The sequence below is a fragment of the Phragmites australis genome, chromosome 9 (assembly GCF_958298935.1).
Source record: "Phragmites australis chromosome 9, lpPhrAust1.1, whole genome shotgun sequence".
In the NCBI taxonomy this organism is placed as follows: Eukaryota; Viridiplantae; Streptophyta; class Magnoliopsida; order Poales; family Poaceae; genus Phragmites; species Phragmites australis.
Genome location: NC_084929.1, coordinates 25050968 through 25071704, shown reverse-complemented (window position 1 = coordinate 25071704; position 20737 = coordinate 25050968). Strand labels below are relative to the sequence as shown.

Genomic DNA, 20737 nt, shown 5'->3' with positions numbered 1-20737 from the left:
GTAGATCTACTCTTCTGTGTCATTTTGATACCTAATATTGGAACAAGGGTTAGGGTCAACCAGATGGTGGCTCATTATCAGGATCTCGTTATAGGCCCTCATGAATGATTGTTCTTCATCTTGCGAAACAAGGTTCATCCAACTTGAAGCGAATGGATGATCATTGGTGCTTCTCTCCAGTACGCTTTGGGACCTATCAACATATTTAGGATTGCCTTTGATCCCCAAAACAACAATTGCTTTGTTATCTTCCCCCGACACCAAGATGTAGAGTATCTACATCGTCATATGTATAGTGTTGATGAAGACATTGTCATCTTCAATAATGCGATCCACACTAGCCTGTACATGAGGCAAAGAATCATGCGTGCATTTTAAATATCAGAAGGGTTGTGTAGATCAGAACTATTTATATGTACTTTGTTATTAATATTAAGTTATGTAATATTTGTAATGGACTTATCTAGTATTATGCTTTGTATTTAATACTAAGTCTGACTACAAGCTACTTGCAATTTGCATCCTTGCTTGTCACAACTGCTACCATTGTTACCTTTAGTATCACACTACCTATCTAGAAACAGCTTGCATGCTTTATAAACCTCAGCCCAGACTTGTATAACTGAAGGGTTTCATTGACTTGCAGTGGTTGGGAACTTACAAGTGGTTTTCCTAGCCCTGCAGCTTGAACACCCTTTTTTTAATTTATGTTGATAGTATCACTGCCGGTTCTAGTTATCATCCGACAGTATTAGACTATCACTGATGCCTCAATTCCCGCACCCCACACAATGATACTAAATTGTCTGTTGTAGTTGTGAACTGATAGTGATAGTCTATCATTGGTGGTTATTTACTTAATCATACAGTGATAGTATCGTTGCCCTATATAACTATCCTTCTCCTTCCTTCTTCAACACTTAGCCACTCCCGAGCAACCACACCGACGCCTCGGCTCTCACTGCACCCTACTCTACCTCCTCCACATCTTGGAGCCAACGCCACCACCTCATCCACCCTGATGCTAGCCTCCTTCACACTAACACCTCAGCTCCCGTCTCAGCCACCTCCACACTAACACCTTGGCTCCCTCCCTGGCATCCTCAACACCGATGACATGTCTCCCTCCCTAGTCTTGTCCACACTGATGCCTCAACTCCCTTCCCGTTGCCATCGCCGTAAGGTAATCCCCAACTTTTTTCTAGTACTCCATACAAATATAAGAACTTGAATGTGTGTTGATGTAAATGGTCACTGGATATGAGATTATTGATAAAATAGATGATTAGTGGTGGAAAAAACATTCTTGGAGATGCCATGCTGAATTTTGGCTTGTGCACTGATTTGTACCTTTTTGCTAGTTGGGAATGGTTGAGTAGTGATAGAAAAATATTGATTACTAAATATAACGCAATAGAAATTTGAATGGTTGAGTAGTGACTTTTTGCTACTTTTCTTATATAGAAATTTAGTTGAGTTTTAGTTATGTTTATCCTGTCAACCATGAAATAGGAAAAATGATATGAGGTCATATATTAGAAAATGACTATGATAGATAGCTACAGTTTGCCAATAATGATACCATGTCGAATTAAGTTTAAACATAATGTTGTGTGGTATCAGGTTTGATGATTTTATGACTTGTGCCCCTAAAATAAGTCTCTTTTACATGAGTCAATAAGGGCAACAATTGCCAATGATGATAGTTGCAAATAAGGTGTCATAGCTTACGTTGTTTTTATCTGATGAAGGGTTTGACTAATGATGTTTTAAAGTTGATTTGATTGCCGTCATTGAGAGGTATCATGATAGATTACACCTAGGCAGAGGGAGACGAATGTGCAATAGGTTTGGTGTTACCTTCTTTCTCCCTCCGTCTTGCTGAAATTTCCTCTGCTAGGATTAGCTACTAAACTTTGAGAGATCATAGCATGATAGATTTCACTAGGGCTGTGGGTGGAAGGTACATTAGGTTTTTAGGGTGCTTATCCTTGGACTATTGGAGCCACCCTCCTCCTCCTCCTCTACCTCTGTGAAATTTTCCTCTGCCAAATATAGGATTAGCCACTAAAATATTTTTAGAGAGGGCTCATTTCACTTACTCGCACGCATTCTGCGTTGATAGAGACATATTCCTCCTAAATGACGCTAAGATATATAATTTTAGATATTAATATCTACTTTTCAATTACTATATAAATAATGATGAAGCCACGTGTGAATAATGAACTGCATGTCAATCATACGTGATAATTAATTGTATATGAACTATATGTGATATGTGATGGTGAACTGTGTATGAACTATAAGTGTTTTTTGTTTGGAATTATCACTACGGTTTGAGCCACGAACCAGTAGAGATATCATCATTATCACTGTCGGTTAATGTTATGAACAAACAGTGAAAATAAGCTATAACTACCGGTTCTTAGATCAAACCGGTAGTGATAATGGTGATATCACTTTTGGTTCTTGGATCAAACCAGCAGTTATATTAGGCTATCACTATCGATTGCGAAATCGGCAATTATAATTCTAGACTATCACTGCCGATTGCGTAGTGTCAGATAACGATTTCTATAGCGGTGGCATTTCTTAAACAATTGGCCATGCACTATGTGCCAGTGGTAAATAGTTCTTAAAATCTGCAATTTTAAGTTAAGAGAAAACAACGCTATCTAAGTACCATTATTCAGTCCCAACACAATTCTTCTACTAGATAGGGATCGAGATCGATCGAAGCACACTCTAAGTTACTTGAAGCTTCCACCCTGCTTCTTGGCGTCCTCGGTGTCATTGCCATGGTAGAGCTCGACGTCCTTCTCAACGCCGACCGTCTCCAATGGCTTAAAGGTGTAGTACTTGACGCAGACGAAGTAGTAGACGAGGTTGAGCACCTCCAGAGCCACGACGAGCCAGTAGTAGTTGTCTAGCTTCCCTCGGTTGAGGTTGTCCTGGAGCCATTGCCCGCTTCGCCGCGTCTTCTCGTGCACAATGGTCACCAGCAGCGTGCCCAGGTAGTTCCCCATTGAGATAGTCAGCCAGTACAGCGCTGCCGCCGTGCTCCGCATGCTCTCCGGCGCCTGGTCGTAGAGGAACTCCATGCGGCCGACATCCATGAAGGCGTTGGCGACGCCGTGGATGGCGTACTGCGGCACCAGCCAGAAGACGCTCATCGGCAGGGTGGCCTTGGGGGAGTCGAGAAGCCCGCTCGCGGCGGCCACGGATTTGCGCCTCCGCTCGATGATCGCGGCCATCACATTGGCTAGCATGGCTATGGTCAATCCGACGCCCGTGCGCTGGAGGTGGGTGATGCCGTTCGGTCGGCCAGTGAAGCGGCGGAGCACGCGGACGAGCACGCGGTCGTAGAAGGCCAGGGTGAGCAGCATGGCGAGGTTGGTGAAGATGAGCATGGAGGCCGGCGGGATCTTGAAGTGCGGCGTGATGTCGCGGTCCATGGTGCGGGCTTGCTGTATGGCGAAGCTGTGGTTGTGCGACGACGAGGTCACCAGGATGATGCCAGCTGCCCAGATCGGCAGCATGCGGATGATGGACTTGAGCTCCTCGATGCGGTGCACCGTCGACAGCCGCCATAGCTTCGGCTGGCCGGACGGCAGCACGTCGCCGTCCATCACTATGGCCGCCTTGTCAAGGAACCTAACGAGAACAAGTAGTAACCGCGTGCAACCAAAATAAAATCATATTTCATTGCATGGCAAAAGCGCTAGGAATTTATTTTGAAATTTGCTATTAATCCGATGACAGATTTTGATCTTCGGCTCTTTGATGTGCTTTATTCATGATTTGTTTTTGATCGAGGTTGCTTTAATTTGTGTGTAGAATCGGGTTTGATTTTTTGCCCGTAACATGTAGAAACTGGGAGACCCGAATCTGCTAGAAAAAAGGCATCTCTCTCTCCCTACTAGAGCATCTCACTCCTCCCTCTCTCTAACTCACTCGTCTCCTTCTCTCATCGACGTTGTCCCCCTCTCCAATCTGGCCCTTTCTTCTGCAATTGAAGGTGCAATTGAGCTGATTTGTGTTGTTTAGTACCCAATCTATCTAATTTGCTGAGTGATTCATTTATTTGCTAGTTTGTTTTTGTTGTTCCTCTTTCTTATGGGTGGAGCACGAGACAGGGTCGAGGCAATTGGGATAAAACCTAGGTTGCTATTGAGGTGAGCTCAAAATGCAACTAGTGTGAAGAATTGATGCATGGGTTGCTTTTTTTTTTTTGATTCATATATGTTGTGTTAGGGTTTGAGACTGTTGGAACAACAAGCGAGTGAGTCGTTTTTCAGATCCTTCTCCGGTGAGTTTGTGCTTCCATTTTCATGTTGTCTTTTTGTGTTGGATCCCTTTGATTGAAACTACATTTTTTAGTCAATACAAACCATACTTTTGCCTATGCTTTATGCCAGGAAGAACTCTTAATGAATTGTATGGTTTAGGTGAAAACTAATTGTGGATCCTTTGATAGATATGCCATATGTTGTTCAAAAGATCAGAAAATCAATTATGTAACTATCTACTATCACTTAACACCAATGATCAGTAGGCTATACTATCGATAACTAATCTGCCAAGAGAAGACTCTGCCTAAGTAGTACCTTGTAACAGAGGAACAAGTTGTTACTACTGAAAAGTGCCGAAGAGTTTTGTGTAAGATATGTATGGTGACCTTGTATCCTTTGACATGTTCTGCTTCCATCATAATGCAGAATGCTGACTAGCCATTTCTTCTGTACATCGAAGTTGTATGCATCCGAGGAACAAAAGAATGCATTGCCACTCTATACAAAAATCTGCACAATCAAGTCCGAAGTCCGTGGACTAGTGATTTCAATTTCACAGTGAAGTTTCACGCATCGTACAGAGAAACATTATTTAGAAACTGAAGGATTTTCAGGGTGTCTATAGCAATTTTTAGAATTACATTACGTCACATGAACCCCTTCTTTGCCTTATTTTCCCATCTTTCTGAGATGTCATCCACCATGGTTATAATGTATTGATTGTCGCCACGTATCCATCACATTCTCTGCTATTGTTTAGTCTCTCTCTCTCTCTCTCTCTCTCTCTCTCTATATATATATATATATATATATATATATATGTGTGTGTGTGTGTGTGTGTGTGTGTGTGTGTGTGTGTGTGTGTGTGTGTGTGTGTGTTTCTTAATTTGTGTCTCTATCTCTCTACTTATCTCCCCTCTCACTATTCCTCTCTCTATGTCTATCTCTTCCTCTCTATTTTATCTCTCTCCCTCTCTTTCTATGTGTTTCTTAATTTGTGTCTCTATCTCTCTATTTATCTCCCCTCTCTTTATTCCTCTCTCTATGTCTATCTCTTCCTCTCTATTTTATCTCTCTCTGTGTTTCATTATTTATCTATGTCTCTTTCTTCTTTATTTATCTTTCTGTATCTATGTATCCCTTTTTGTCCTCATTTCTTTTGTTTTTGTATATTCTTTTGCATGTCCTGTGAATCTCTCTCTCTATTACTCTATTTTTTTATCTATATCTATCTCTCTATTTATGTCCTCTCTCTGTATTCCTTTCTCCCTCTCTCTATCTATTTGTTTATCTCTTCCTCTCCCTATTTACATGTTTCTCTTTTACTCTCTCTCTCTCTCTCTTTGTTTATCTTTTTTATCTCTATCTCTTTCTTTCTATTTATCTGTTTGTATCTATATATCTCTCTTTTGTCCTCATTTCTTGTGTTTTTGTATATGCTGTGAATCTCTCTCTCTCTATATATATATACATATATATGTGTATGTGTTACTATGTATATATGTATCTCTCTAAATTTATTTATATCTTTCTATCTATAGCTTTTTCTCTATGTCTCTTTCTCTCTCATAAACTCTATAAACTTCGACTAATGGTGCCATGTTTCTTTCTCTCTCTGTGTGTGTTTCTTAATTTGTATCTGTATCTCTATCTCTCTATTTATCTCCCCTCTCTCTATGTCTATATCTTCCTCTCTATTTATCTACGTCTCTTTCTTCTCTATTTATATGTCGTTGTATCTCTCTTTTATCCTCATTTCTTATGTTTTTGTATATGCTTTCGTGTGTCATGTGAATCTCCCTCTCTCTATTACTCCGTTTCTTTCTTTGTGTCTATATCTATCTCTCTATTTATGTCCCTTCTCCATATTCCTCTCTCCCTTTCTCTATCTATTTGTTTCTCTCTTCCTCTCCATATTTACCTATCTCTTTTACTCTCTCTCTCAACCTATCTTTATCTCTCTATGTGTTTCTCCTTTTATCTCTATCTCTTTCTCTCTATTTATCTATTTGTATCTATGTTTCTCTTTTCTTGTTCTCATTTCTTGTGTTTTTTATATGCTTTTGCCTGTGCTGTGAATCACTCTCTCTATGTGTGTCGGTATGTTACTATGTATATATGTATCTCTCTAAATTTATTTATATCTTTCGATTTTATAGTTTGTCTCTATGTCTATTTCTCCCTCATAAACTCTATAAAGTTCGAACAATGGTGTCGTGTTTCACACATATGTGAGATGAATATGTCTCTATGGAGATGCATTTTCATAGGTTTAAGATTGGTTATAGATACGTCTCGAAGAAATTAAATAATATGAAAGTTCAGTGAACTATGATCATTACTATTTTTCTATCTCCCTTTTTTGTCGTCTTAAGAAATTATCGGAAATCTCCTCTATTTTTAGCACGATAATCTGATAAATTTTTATGCTCATGATTTTAGGTTTTATAGTGTTGATTGTGGTTCCTATCTTTGGTGAATCTCTCTCTCTCTATTATTCTTTTTTTTATCTATATCTATCTCTCTATTTATGTCCCCTCTCTATACTCCTTTCTCCCTCTCTCTATCTATTTGTTTCTCTCTTCCTCTCCCTATTTACATGTTTCTCTTTTACTCTCTCTCTCTCTCTGTTTCTCTTTTTATCTCTATCTCTTTCTTTCTATTTATCTGTTTGTATCTATATATCTCTCTTTTGTCCTCATTTCTTGTGTTTTTGTATATGCTTTTTCATGTGCTATGAATCTCTCTCTCTCTCTATATATATATATATGTGTGTGTGTGTGTGTGTGTGTGTTACTATGTATATATGTATCTCTCTAAATTTATTTATATATTTCTATTTATAGCTTTTTCTCTATGTCTCTTTCTCTCTCATAAACTCTATAAACTTCGATTAATGGTGCCATGTTTCTTTCTCTCTCTATGTGTGTTTCTTAATTTGTGTCTCTATCTCTATCTCTCTATTTATCTCCCCTCTCTCTATTTATCTATGTCCCTTTCCTCTCTATTTATCTATGTCCCTTTCCTCTCTATTTATCTATGTCTCTTTCTTCTCTATTTATCTGTCTTTGTATCTCTCTTTTTTCCTCATTTCTTGTGTTTTTGTATATGCTTTTGTGTGTGATGTGAATCTCTCTATATTACTCTGTTTCTTTCTTTGTGTCTATATCTATCTCTCTATTTACGTCCTCTCTCCATATTCCTCTCTCCCTCTCTCTATCTATTTGTTTCTCTCTTCCACTCCATATTTACCTGTATCTTTTACTCTCTCTCTCTCTCTCTCTCTCTCTCTCAACCTCTCTTTATCTCTCTATGTGTTTCTCCTTTTATCTCTATCTCTTTCTCTCTATTTATCTATTCGTATCAATGTTTCTCTCTTTTTTTCTCATTTCTTGTGTTTTTTATATGCTTTTGCCTGTGCTGTGAATTGCTCTCTCTATGTGTGTCTGTATGTTACTATGTATATATGTATCTCTCTAAATTTATTTATATCTTTCGATTTATAGCTTTTCTCTATGTCTCTTTCTCTATCATAAACTGTATAAAGTTCGAATAATGGTGTTGTGTTTCACGCATATGTGGGATGAATTTGTCTCTATGGAGATGCCTTTTCATAGGTTTAAGATTGGTTATATATACGCCTCGAAGAAATTAAATAATTTGAAAGTTCAGTAACTATGATCATTACTATTTTTCTATCTCCCTTTTTTGTCCTCTTAAGAAATTATTGGAAATCTCTTCTATTTTTAGCATGATAATCTGATTAATTTTTATGCTCATGATTTTAGGTTTATAGTGGTTATTGTGGTGCCTAGCTTGGGTGAATCTCTCTCTCTATTACTCTGTTTTTTTATCTATATCTATCTCTCTATTTATGTCCCCTCTCTATATTCCTTTCTCCCTCTATCTATCTATTTGTTTCTCTCTTCCTCTCCCTATTTACATGTTTCTGTTTTACTCTCTCTCTCTCTCTCTCTGTTTCTCTTTTTATTTCTATCTCTTTCTTTCTATTTATCTATTTGTATCTATATATCTCTCTTTTGTCCTCATTTCTTGTGTTTTTGTATATGCTTTTTCATGTGCTGTGACTCTCTCTCTCTCTCTCTCTCTCTCTCTCTCTCTATATATATATATATATATATATATATATATATATATATATATATATATATATATATATATATATATATATATATATATATGTGTGTGTGTGTGTGTGTGTGTGTGTGTGTGTGTGTGTGTGTTACTATGTATATATGTATCTCTCTAAATTTATTTATATCTTTCTATTTATAGCTTTTTCTCTATGTCTCTTTCTCTCTCATAAACTCTATAAACTTCTACTAATTGTGCCATGTTTCTTTCTCTCTCTATGTGTGTTTCTTAATTTGTGTCTCTATCTCTATCTCTCTATTTATCTCCCCTCTCAATATGTTTATATCTTCTTCTTTATTTATCTATGTCTATTTCTTCTCTATTTATTTGTCTTTGTATCTCTCTTTTTTCCTCATTTCTTGTGTTTTTTATATGCTTTTGTGTGTGATGTGAATCTCTCTCTCTCTTACTCTGTTTCCTTCTTTGTGTCTATATCTATCTCTCTATTTACGTCTCCTCTCCATATTCCTCTCTCCCTTTCTCTATCTATTTGTTTCTCTCTTCCTCTCCATATTTACCTGTCTCTTTTACTCTCTCTCTCAACCTCTCTTTATCTCTCTATGGGTTTCTCCTTTTATCTCTATCCCTTTCTCTCTATTTATCTATTTGTATCTATGTTTCTCTCTTTTTGTTCTCATTTCTTATGTTTTTTATATGCTTTTGCCTGTGCTGTGAATCGCTCTCTCTATGTGTGTCTGTATGTTACTATGTATATATGTATCTCTCTAAATTTATTTTATATCTTTCTATTTATAGCTTTTCTCTATGTCTCTTTCTCTCTCATAAACTCTATAAAGTTCAAATAATCGTGCCGTGTTTCACGCATATGTGGGATGAATTTGTCTCTGCGGAGATGCCTTTTCATAGGTTTAAGATTGGTTATAGATATGTCTCGACAAAATTAAATAATGTGAAAGTTCAGTGAACTATGATCATTACTATTTTTCTATCTCCTTTTTTTGTCCTCTTAAGAAATTATCAGAAATCTTCTCTATTTTTAGCATGATAATCTGATAAATTTTTATGCTCATGATTTTAGGCTTTATAGTGTTGATTGTGGTGCCTAGCTTTGTGATCAAGTGTATGGAACTGTAGAGATCCGGCGCTAAGTTGGTGGATGAGTTCTCTCAAGACAATATTCAAAACATTCAGAGTTCAAATTGTCAATAATTTGTTGTTCAGCAAGCATAATATTTTAGACAGAAGTGCAGATCAGGTTAGTGATGGAATTAAGATTTTTTTTTGGGAAACCAATTTGGCTATATTTATGAAGAATTTGTTCTGAAGTAATTCTTATGTTCTTCCAACCCTTATATATCTAGGAAGATTCTTGTCGACGTGAGCACCTATAAACTTTTTGTCAAATATGGATTTGTCAGCTATCCAGAATCCAAAAAGCACAACTATGGTTCAAAATAGATAGTCGTATTTGTTACAAGTTTGTAATATGTCACAGTTCATCAAGACAGTAATGTAGTTTTGTTTTGAACTTGGAATGTTATTGGTGACGCGTTAAGTGACTAAATCTTCACATGCCACATCATGGTAGCTATTTTTGTTTCTGATATATTGTGAATTTAGATCTTCTCTTATTTGTTCAAGTTGTTCTATTGTGTTGTTCCTGGACAGAAAAATCTTAGGTCTTTTTATTAGGCCTATTTTTGTGTTTGTGTTGCAGCCTAGGAATGACTGTTGGTTTCAGTCCTTTATTGTACTCCTTTTTTATTTGTGTTTGTTTGTAGCTTTTGGATCTTTCTGTAGACCCGTTTGCTTTTTTTAAGCTGCTATCCTAATTCTTTGATCTTGACATGTTTAAAATCCGGCTACACAACGTGACAGCAGCTCATCGGTTCATAATTTGATAGGTTTTAGAGACCAAAATCTGTCTTCAGATAGCTAGACAGACCTATTTATTTTACTTACTTTAGCTGATTGGTGTGGAGAAGACGTCCGGTGGTGGAGATGCCGGCGTCGAGTTCCTTGTCCTCGTACAGGAGGCTCGGGTCCGGCACGACGGCTTTCCGCTTCTTGAACGCTGCGGTAGTGACCTGCGCCAGCCGGACTAGGGGGCTGCCCCCGGGCGGCATCCTGAGGTACAAAGAGTACCCGGACACGAAGGCGATCACCGCGGCGAGCATGGCGATAGTGGGCACGCCAAGCCCCCATCCCCACCCGACGTTCTCCTGGATGTACACCACGGCGGTCACGGCAGTGAGCTTCGCGAGCTCGACGCCGAAGAAGTAGAGGTTGAAGAAGCTCCACTTGGACCTGGCACCCCGGTGCCCGTGCGCGTCCAGCTCGAACTGGTCGGCGCCGAACGCCATGTTGCAGGGGCGCGTACCCCCTGCGCCGATGGACGTGCAGAGCAGCGAGGCGTAGAGCACGGCGATCTGGGATGACGACGCGCGCTGGCAGTCGGCGGCGTGCTTGGCGCAAGGCGGCGGGTGGAGCGAGGGGAGCGCGGCGGACAGGGTGAGGCAGACCATGCCGAGCTGGTATATGAAGGAGCCGAACGTGATGGTCCAGAAGCGGCCGGCGAAGGAGTCGGCGATGAGACCACCGATGAGCGGGGTGAGGTTGGTGGTGCCGTTGAAATTGGTAATCGTGTTGGAGGCCTCGACAAGCGGCAGGTGCATCTGCAGGGTGAGGTACGTGATCAGGTTCGAGCTGAACCCAACCGTCGCGAGCCGGTCGCAGAAGTCGTTCGCTGTCGTTGTGCACAGGCATGGCGGGAAATGTTAGATGCTTCGATTGTAGATGGTAATAGTGAGATAAACAAAACTAAAAAAATCTAAATTGACTGGGCTTTAGGACAATAATTATTTTAAAAAAATTAGATCAAAAAAGATTTTTCTTTTGTTTTAGAGGTCAAGTTGCCCTTTTCCCGCCGAGTACTATGATTTTCGTATCTCTAGCGTAAATCCTACCCTTGGTTTAATATGACTTGTAGGAATTTGTACTAAAATCCTTGCCAACCAACATGAATGGGCTAGTATATATCGGTCCATTCAAACAAGGTCTTAGGATGTCTTGCACAATCCAGCTTATGATAGAAGTTGTTTCGAGGTAGCTCTTGCTTCTTAGCTAGATCCCAGTTTTTGCTTTCTCATAAGCTGGTTAAGAATCTAAGTCATTTGGTAGTAATTTATCTTTTTCCGCACGAATAAAGATGGAGTTGAAGCTGAAGTTGTGCCATAAGAGGGCCTTCGTCTCAAGCGTACAAGATATGTACATGAGAATCCCGAGCTTGGCATGATTTCGGCTAGTGGAACTAGAGGAGGATTTGACCAACTTTCTACCATAGGCTCAAGTTCTATTTGTTTTTTATGTGGCTTTTCCAAAAACTGATTCTGGATTGTGGCTTAGAAGTTGATTCTAACCTTTGAAATGATTTTGATGTCAAGGAAGTGCAATGTCTGTAATCCCCTAGTCGTAACTTCGTAACATAATTTCTCAGAATCTATAAAAGAACCTCTATGTCAGATTGTGGATTTCAATGGTACATATAGCTTTCCATTCTAAGAATTGATTCCTAAAATCACGCTGTTTGTGTCATCTTTAGCTTTTGAGAGCTGAATATAGAATCAAAAGCCCAAACAAACATTCCCACAATCTGCATAACCAGCTTACATACAAAGAAAAACATGATTTCCGCATCACATGATTTCCTCATAGAATGCTATGCCATTTTCAGGTATATTTTGCATATTTGCAAGTCTATTTAAAGTAATCTTGGTAACTTTGATATGACACCAAGACAAATTCAACGAGCCAACACGATTACCATACTACATATGTATTTTTTTATTCATTAGTTCCCCCCTCTCCGAGTAAGGCTTCAAGGTCTGCGAGGAATCTGGTCTTGTACCGACAACACTGTTATAGCAATAAAAAGTATGCAAACAAGAACCTCTCATTGTAGGGTGGCAACATGTATAAATTAAGGAATTTTCTTGTGTCTTTTCAGTTACTCCGGAGTTTAATTACCGCATAGAAACTTTGTTACAGTTCAGCTTTTCAAATAGGTTTCTAAATAATTCTTAAGAAAGATTCTGATCGCGCCTACAAGTCAATTTTTCTCATAGAAAATCGCCAAAAACCTTGAGTATACGTGTTGTAACATAATTGACACGTTGGTTGTCAAGGTCGCCAATGGTTGATTGGTTCGTACTTTGAACCACTGACAGCTACAGTTTGGCAGTATAGATTACCACTATTCACAGAGGAGTTCCTTGATACCGATCTGGAGATGTAAAACCAAAGACGTCATTTTTAGTTGCCAATGTCGTGTCGAGCAAAATAGACCGGGTGGACAGTGGACTCGGAGGGAAAACAACAAAACTGCTCCGAAAGGAAGGATGCTATATGTTCAGACATGCAGCGTCCTTCGTCGTCACAAATCCGAAAGGTGGCATGCTGAAAAAAAATACATTTGCAATGAGAGGCTCTGGTGTTGCTCTTGTTCTTGGGCTCTACTAGATCATGGGTGTTGCATATGTTTTAGGGATCAGAGCCGTAGTTTTATGAGCCTGACGGACAAGATCAAATCCCCAGAGCTTGCCTCTGCGTATCAGCTGATCAGCAAGTTCAGAAACTTGCCTGATGGGCAGGCTCCACTGACCCGTGAAGGAAAAGGGGTGGAACTATCTGCAGGCACCCGGCTCAAGAACCATAGAAGGGATCTAAAGAAAATCTAGTAGCGGAGGAATAACACCAGGAATCCAATTAAACACACTAGTTAATCTGTGGGGAAAAAGAGGATAATATATTCTTGCAAATCTTTGTCAGTAGTAGTCTATAATCGACTCTCCGTGCAAAGGAGTTTGATCGTTCATCATGTTAGTTTCCTGAGAGATTTGTAAGAAACGAAACCGACACGTTTTTAACCATCGAGACTAGGCCACGCCCACCTCGTCCAAGTCATCAAGGATGAAGCCTCTCTCTTTGGGCTTTTATGGGCATGCACCACTTAGGACGCCTAGTAGCGCGAGTAGGCCTACTACATCGGGCTTGGGATTTGCTGGTTCCCAGCCTCTATATGTTTTTTATTATTCTGTCATCTCTTTTAAAAAATCTTTATTTTTTGTCTATCAGATTTTCTTCTAATTAATGCAACGGGCAGTTCTACTGTTGGTTTCCTTTTTAAAAAAACAGTACTTCATAATCGACAGAAAGAGAGTAACATCAGCAAGGAGTGAAGAATCAATCACCTAGGATGAAGGGCATGGTCCTGAACCCGCCCTGCCGCTTCGCCTTCTTCGCCACCACCGCATCCTTCTTTTCTCCTCCTCCGTCTTCAGCCATTGCTCTCCTCCTCGTCCTCCTTCGGAGGAGAAGCCTCACAGTCAGCGAAGAGCGATTAGCTACAGGTTAGGCACTGGCTGCCACCCAGCACTTGTTTTGCGTGTGAGAAATGGAGATTGGAGATGTCTGCTTGTTCGCACGGCTTTTATAAAGGCGAATGGTTAAGATGGCGTTGGATATATGTCCCCGGAAAAACTCTTGAAATGAGATGCTTTCAGGCTCCACCACAGGACGCGGGGGATTGAGTTGTGACCCGTTGAGGACCTCCACCCACTGATCAATATCCACTGTAGGCAGATCAGATGTCACAGTTCTGACGAGGATTGAGGACGCAAGGCTAATTACCGTTTGATGACCAGAAATAGTTCTCCAGGTTACGAGAAGAGGAGACCTGAGGGTACAGCTCAGAATTCAAATTTGGTTTTTTAAAAATAGATAAGCATCTAGCTTTTTTATCGTTAGATGCATATAACCAATAGTTAATTATTATAAAGTTACGGTATATACAACCTGTTGGTAATATACGCAAAAATCTAATTTCAGATTCTATACAAAGGCATATTTCATAATCTATAATAGATGAACATACTTCTAACCCTAGCAGCAAGTAGCAGTACCAAAAATCCATCAGTTTCATCAAAAACTCACAGTCGGGTTGATGAAGGGATGAAGTTGATGATGTGTCGATTCGCTACCGTGCAGATCGTAGATGAAGCAATGCAGAGCGGTCGCGCAGGTGCGCTGCCCAGAAACCTTATTGCCATCCCTCGTGCGGGCTTCACGACGGCATATGCTCGGAGATACCGCTCACCCTCCAACCTTGTGCACGGCAAGGAGAAGGGCCGGCGAGATCCGGTAGCATAGCACACAAGACAGTGATCTGGATGGGTGGAGAAGAAAATATGGAGCAGAGAGATGTATTCTCAAAAGCCTGGACGTCTCCAGGATTTATAGGGAAATGGCTGCCCTCTTGGAGCCGTTTTCTCTCATAAAATTCCCACTAATTGCTGCCTCCATAACTGACTATTACCCTCAGAATTAAGGCATTGATCGCGATTAAAACGGCAGATTATGACATTGATCACAATTAAAAAGGGAGAGCAGCAAAAGGACTTGCAATTTTGTGCTGCCACGCCACGCCACGGCCGCGCGTCGCAAGTCACAAGTCACGCGGATATTCACGCGAAAAATACGCGAATACGCGCGCACGCGTGCGTGTGAATATAGCAAAGCATACTCTCTCTTTCTCATTTTCTCTATTTCAAAGAGGCCAGAGAACCCAAGTATTTAAGTTGGTCTACATCCGCTTGCCTGGCAATACGGGACTAAATCTTCTTACTTTGCATTCTCATGAATAGGCTTTAAATGGGCCACATTTCAACAATCCCCCACCAATACCAAAGCGAGAAAAAGAAGGAAAAATATCACTGTATTATAGTGATGTTAATATACCAGTCTTTTAGCATAAGTCCCGTACGGGTTGAACTTACACCTAGAATATCAAGATTCACCTTTCCACAACTGATGAATGGACTATGCCTTGAATTCACAGTTTTGTGTGGGCAGATTTCACTTGAAATCGCAACTGATACTAGGCTGCTAAAACAACCTCGCCTAAACAGAGCGTTTATGGTCTGCTCCCATATCTTCTCATGAGCTTTCTAAGAGAATGCCCTGTTCTCATGAACTGCGACCAAACAGTTAGGCTCAAGTAGGTGTTTTCCTTCAAGATATCCTGCAGGCTAATATCTTCTGCAATGAAAAATATTAAGGCTTTACGCCAACCTTCCATGCAGTCAAGAGTACTTTTATTTTGAACATGTGTAATGTACTCTTTGGTTACATCATCAATTTGTTTTTCCTATTACCTAATTCACGAGATCTCCGCTCAAAAGGATAGGTTACCATTGTGATGCACTAACTTAAATGGGCCTCATTCCCATGTCCTTGGACATCACTGAAATCGCATTTCGTGGTAATCCCTTTGTAAAAGGGTCTGCCAGATTTTTCTCAGTACGCACGTAGCTCACAGCTATTACTCCGGAGTTTCTCATTTTCCTGACAGATTTAAGTCTACGCTTCACTTGTTTGGAGGACTTAGTATTATCCTTAGTACTCATAACCTTGGCTAGCACAGTTTAGTTATCACAGTACATAAGGATTGGTGGTATTGGTTTCTCAACCAATGGTAAGTCCAATAGAACCTCTCTTAGCCATTCAGCTTCAACAGTGGCTATCTCTAGTGTAACAAGTTCTGCTTCCATGGTTGACCTCGTCAAAATGGTCTGTTTACAAGACCTTCATGAAACTGCACCACCTCCAAGTGTAAATACATAGCCACTGGTGGCTTTGATCTTATCTGCATCTGAGATCCAATTGGAATCACTATATCCTTCTAACACAGATGGATATCCTATATAGTGAATCCCAAATGTTGTTGTGCCTCTCAAATAGCGCAACACTCGCTCAAGTGCCTTCCAATGATCATCTCCTGGATTTGACGAGAACCGACTTAATTTGCTCACAGCAAAGGAAATGTCAAGTCTCGTTGCACCAGCCAAATACATAAGGGACCCAATTATTTGTGAATATCTCAATTGATCTATTCCTTGTCCTTCGTTCTTTCGAAGTTTCACACTCGCATCATATGGAGTCGGAGAAACTTTACAGTCTTCAAAGCCAAATCGGCTAAGAATCTTCTCCGCACAGTGGGATTGATTTAAAGTGATCCCATCTTCACTCTTGATCAATTTAATATTCAAAATAACATCTGCCAGACCCAAATCTTTCATCTCAAAACAACGAGACAAGAAGGATTTGATTTCATCAATCACAGCAGTATTTGTTCCAAAAATTAGTATGTCATCAACATACAATCACAAAATTACTCCTTGACCCCCACCAAAGCGATAGTATACACACTTTTCTGCCTCATTGACACTGAATCCAGCAGATGTTAATGTGTTATCAAATTTTTCGTGCCATTGTTTAGGTGCTTGTTTAAGGCCATACAGGGATTTTAACAATTTGCACACCTTATTTTTCTGCCCAGAAATCTGAAAACCATATGGTTGCTCCATATTAATTTCTTCCTCCAACTCTCCATAAAGGAAAGCTGTTTTTACATCCATTTGATGAACATGAAAACCATAGGAAGCTGCTAAAGCAAGAAGCACTCTGATGGTAGTAATTTTTGCGACAGGAGAATAAGTATCAAAGAAATCCTCTCCCTCTTTTTGGGTATAACCCTTGGCCACAAGCCTAGTCTTGTACTTTTCAACAGTACCATCAGACCTTAATTTCTTTTTAAAGATCCACTTACACCCAACTGGTTTACACCCGCTTGGAATATCAGTAATATCCCAAGTCCCATTAGACATGATAGAGTCCATCTCGCTATGGACCGCCTCTTTCCAATACACTGCATCAAGAGATGCAAAAGCCTCCGAAAGAGTTTTTGGCACATCATCGACAAGATATACAATAAAATCATCACCAAAGGATTTTGCAATCCTTGGTCTTTTGCTCCTCCTAGGAGCCTCATCAACTATATTGTCATCCTTGTCATATATCTCATTATTTGATTCAGGTGGTATAAAGGTTTCAGAGTATCTACATGAGTTTCATTATACTTATTATAGTTAGAACTGCATGCTGCTCTTATGGGATAAATATTCTCAAAGAATGAAGCATCTCTAGACTCCATGATTGTATTAGCACAAATTTCTGGAGTATCAGATCTCACTACTAAAAATCTATAGGCCGTGCTATTTTGAGCATAACCCAAAAACACGCAATCAATTGTTTTGGGTCCCAGCTTTCTCTTTTTCGGCGTAGGTATATTGACTTTTGCCAAACACCCCCAAGAACGCAGAAAATTGACATTGGGTTTTCTCCCCTTCCATCCCTCATACGGAGTGACATCTCTATTCTTTGTCACAACTCTGTTTAGGACGAAAGTGGCTGTCAAAATAGCTTCCCCCCACCATTCGTAAGGCATACCGGCACTCTCTAACATGGCATTCACCAAGTCTGTAAGTGTCCGGTTTTTCCTCTCAACTATCCCATTCGACTGGGGTGAATATGGTGGTGTAACTTCATGGATAATTCCATAATCAGCACAAAATTGAGAGAATTCATTTGAGATATACTCTCCTCCGCGATCATCATGTAATCGCTTAATTTTCCTCTCAAGTTGGTTGTCAACCTCGGCCTTATAAATTTTAAAGTAGTTTAGAGCTTCGTCTTTTGTTTTTAGTAAATAAACATAGCAATAGCGTGTTGCATCATCAATTAAGGTCATGAAATATCTCTTGCCTCCTTTAGTCAACAATCCATTCATCTCACACAAATCAGAATGGATAAGATCTAGAGGTGCCAAATTCCTCTTTTCCTCTAATCCTTTAAAAGGTTTTTGAGGTTGTTTAGCTTGAACACACGATTGGCACTTTGATCCTTTGACAAAATCAAATTTCGGAATTAACTCTGTCGGAGGATGAACTCCTGTCGCAGGGATCCCGAGAGACCCCTTTTTAAAGATTCGGCCGGGGGGATGATCCTGAACGATTTCGTCGGGGAAATAAATGGAAACGAAAATAAATGCAACGGTCGGTGGTGGGGGATGATCGACCTAGTGCAAAGAGAAATAAATGCACCGGGGTTTAGACAGGTTCGGGCCGCACGGGGGCGTAATACCCTACTCCTGTGTGGATGCAATATACTTCCTTGAAGGGAATCCTTCAAGGATGTGTCTGGTTACAAGGGTGTATAGCTAACAGAGAGCTTGAGGCTCCCTTGCTCTAGCTCTGCTCGAGCTTGCTTGTGGTGTTCTTCATCTCAGGTTACTCGATCTCGGATCGATCTAGGTTATTCTATCTCGGTTTTTCCGAGTCTTTCAGGGGTGTCTTCGAGAGTGTCGGGCTTCTTTTTTGGGCCTGTCTTCCTGTGGTTCTATCTTGGTTTCTTCGGTCCTCGGGGGGTGTCTTCCTGTGTTATCCATCTTTTCCTTTTATACACACGCCGACCTCGACTTACCCCAAATGGGAAAGAGGGGGCGCGAGTTCCAAGACGCCACGAAGAAAGGCGTCATCATTCCGTTCGGGCGAAGTGACAGGGGCGGTGGAAAAACGCGGCGCGCATCCGACCACCCGTTACTGTGGACGTCCTGGCGCCGTTGAGAGGGCCCACCGGGCGGCCACAGAGGCACCCGGCGCGCCCACCCTGTCTTGTTCTTCTGCTAGGGCAGGGTGGCAGGCGGAACGCTTGGATCCTGGCAACGTTATCCCGAGATACCCCGGATGATACGGGACGGGACCCGTGCAATTAATGGACCCACGCCCCTCTGCCAAAGCATGGCAGGGACTGACACTGCGGCGTGGGCAGTTGGGAATGTCAGGATGTCAGGATGTCAGGCCGCGCATGCCCATTAAATGCAGCTTCAGACCTTTGACTGGCTGACACCTCGCCGATGGATCCTTCCGGGTCGTCGGGGCGTCCGGTGATCTTGCGCGAACCTTCGGGGAACCGAGTCCTCGGGGGCTGCCACGTGCAGCCCTGAGCACTCTCTCCCGAGCACTCCTGTAGATCCTTCGGGGAACCGAGTGCTCAGGGGCTACCACGTGCAGCCCCGAGCACTCTCTCCCGAGCACTCCTGTAGATCCTTTGGGGAACCGAGTCCTCAGGGGCCGCCACGTGCAGCCCCGAGCACTCTCTCCCGAGCACTTCTGTAGATCCTTCGGGGAACCGAGTCCTCGGGGGCCGCCACGTGCAGCCCCGAGCACTCTCTCCCGAGCACTTCTGTAGATCCTTCGGGGAACCGAGTGCTCGGGGGCCGCCACGTGCAGCCCCGAGCACTCTCTCCCGAGCCCTCCTGTAGAACCTTCGGGGAACCGAGTGCTCGGGGGCTGCCACGTGCAGCCCCGAGCACTCTCTCCTGGGACCTGGGCCTGGCGGAGCTGAGGGGCATGGCCCGAGTGATCACCGGAGTGGAAGACATGAGCCGGGCGGAACTCCCGTGGCCGGAGATGGCGCTCCGCGCCAATCCCGATCGGGTGGCGATCATGGCGCAGCTGCCGGAGTTCGATGCCTAGGGGCTCGTGGACCGGCCGAGGAGCCGGAGCCCCGAGGCCTCCGAGCTCCCGGGTTTGGACAAGCTGCTCTGCGAGGAGGCTACGAACAGCTCGGCGCGGGATGGCGATGGGTCCACCGCGGGCAGCAGCCGCGCCAGAGAGGAGGGCGCCGCCGACACTGTAGTGGTGGTGGCGCCAGGGGATCGGGGGAAGCGCCCCCGAGTCCTCATCTCGGTGCCGGATTCCCCGTCGCCGCCGTCGGAAGCGGCGGCGTTCCCGGTCCTGGAGCCGCGACTCGAGCAGATGGGGCCTGGCCCGGTGCCCGAGAGCCGCGCGGCGGCCCCGTCGAGCCCCCAGCGGAAGAGGCGACGGGAGGACTCTGGGCCGGCGCCGCCAGACCCGGACTTCAGGCTCCCAGCGGCCAAATGGCAGTATCGGGGGTCGACGACCGGGTAAGTTTCCTTCTTTGCTCTTTCTTGGGCGCTCCTTGCCTGAACTGAGCTTCGATTTTGATCTTCGCATATCTCTTGCAGGCCGACCGCGGGCGCCACCGCGATTGAAGGGGCGCGGGCACCGAGGCCAGAGCCAAGCACGCCGGCCGCGTCGACGCAGGCAGATGCAGCGACGGCGGGGGCGCCAACGGTTGTGGCGGCCACGGGGAGGACGGCGGAAGCGGCGGCCGAGAGGAGGACGGAGCAGTCGTCCGAGCCCTCGGCGCCGGCGGAACCTACCCCGGGCATGCAGAGCCCGGGGCGGATGATGGTGGAGACATCGGCCTTGCCGGTGCCGGCGGACACAGCGTCTGAGGGAGATAGGCAAAGATCAAAATCGAAGCTCAGTTCGGGCAAGGAGCGCCCAAGAAAGAGCAAAGAAGGAAACTTACCCGGTCGTCGTCCCCTGATACTGCCATTTGGC

At 42.6% G+C, this 20737-nt stretch overlaps 1 protein-coding gene across 1 annotated transcript; it reads right to left on the bottom strand.

Moving 5' to 3' along the window:
- Positions 1-2623: 2623 nt before the first annotated feature.
- Positions 2624-13900, bottom strand: LOC133928881 (protein NRT1/ PTR FAMILY 3.1-like). The gene is made up of 3 exons (XM_062375387.1): positions 13661-13900; positions 10374-11157; positions 2624-3657 (listed from the first exon to the last, which is right to left on the bottom strand). Exons 1-3 carry the CDS (start codon positions 13752-13754, stop codon positions 2754-2756), a joined length of 1782 nt encoding a protein of 593 aa, XP_062231371.1. The 5' UTR covers positions 13755-13900; the 3' UTR covers positions 2624-2753.
- Positions 13901-20737: the final 6837 nt, after the last annotated feature.

What these genes read in the sequence shown, in the direction of transcription:
- LOC133928881 (XM_062375387.1), bottom strand. Translation starts at nt 13,754, where the DNA reads ATGGCTGAAGACGGAGGAGGAGAAAAGAAGGATGCGGTGGTGGCGAAG. An exon ending in GACCATGCCCTTCATCCTAG is followed by an intron (nt 11,158 to 13,660) that starts GTGATTGATTCT and finishes GCACAACGACAG; the next exon opens with CGAACGACTTCTGCGACCGG. An exon ending in CTCCACACCAATCAGCTAAA is followed by an intron (nt 3,658 to 10,373) that starts GTAAGTAAAATA and finishes TGTTCTCGTTAG; the next exon opens with GTTCCTTGACAAGGCGGCCA.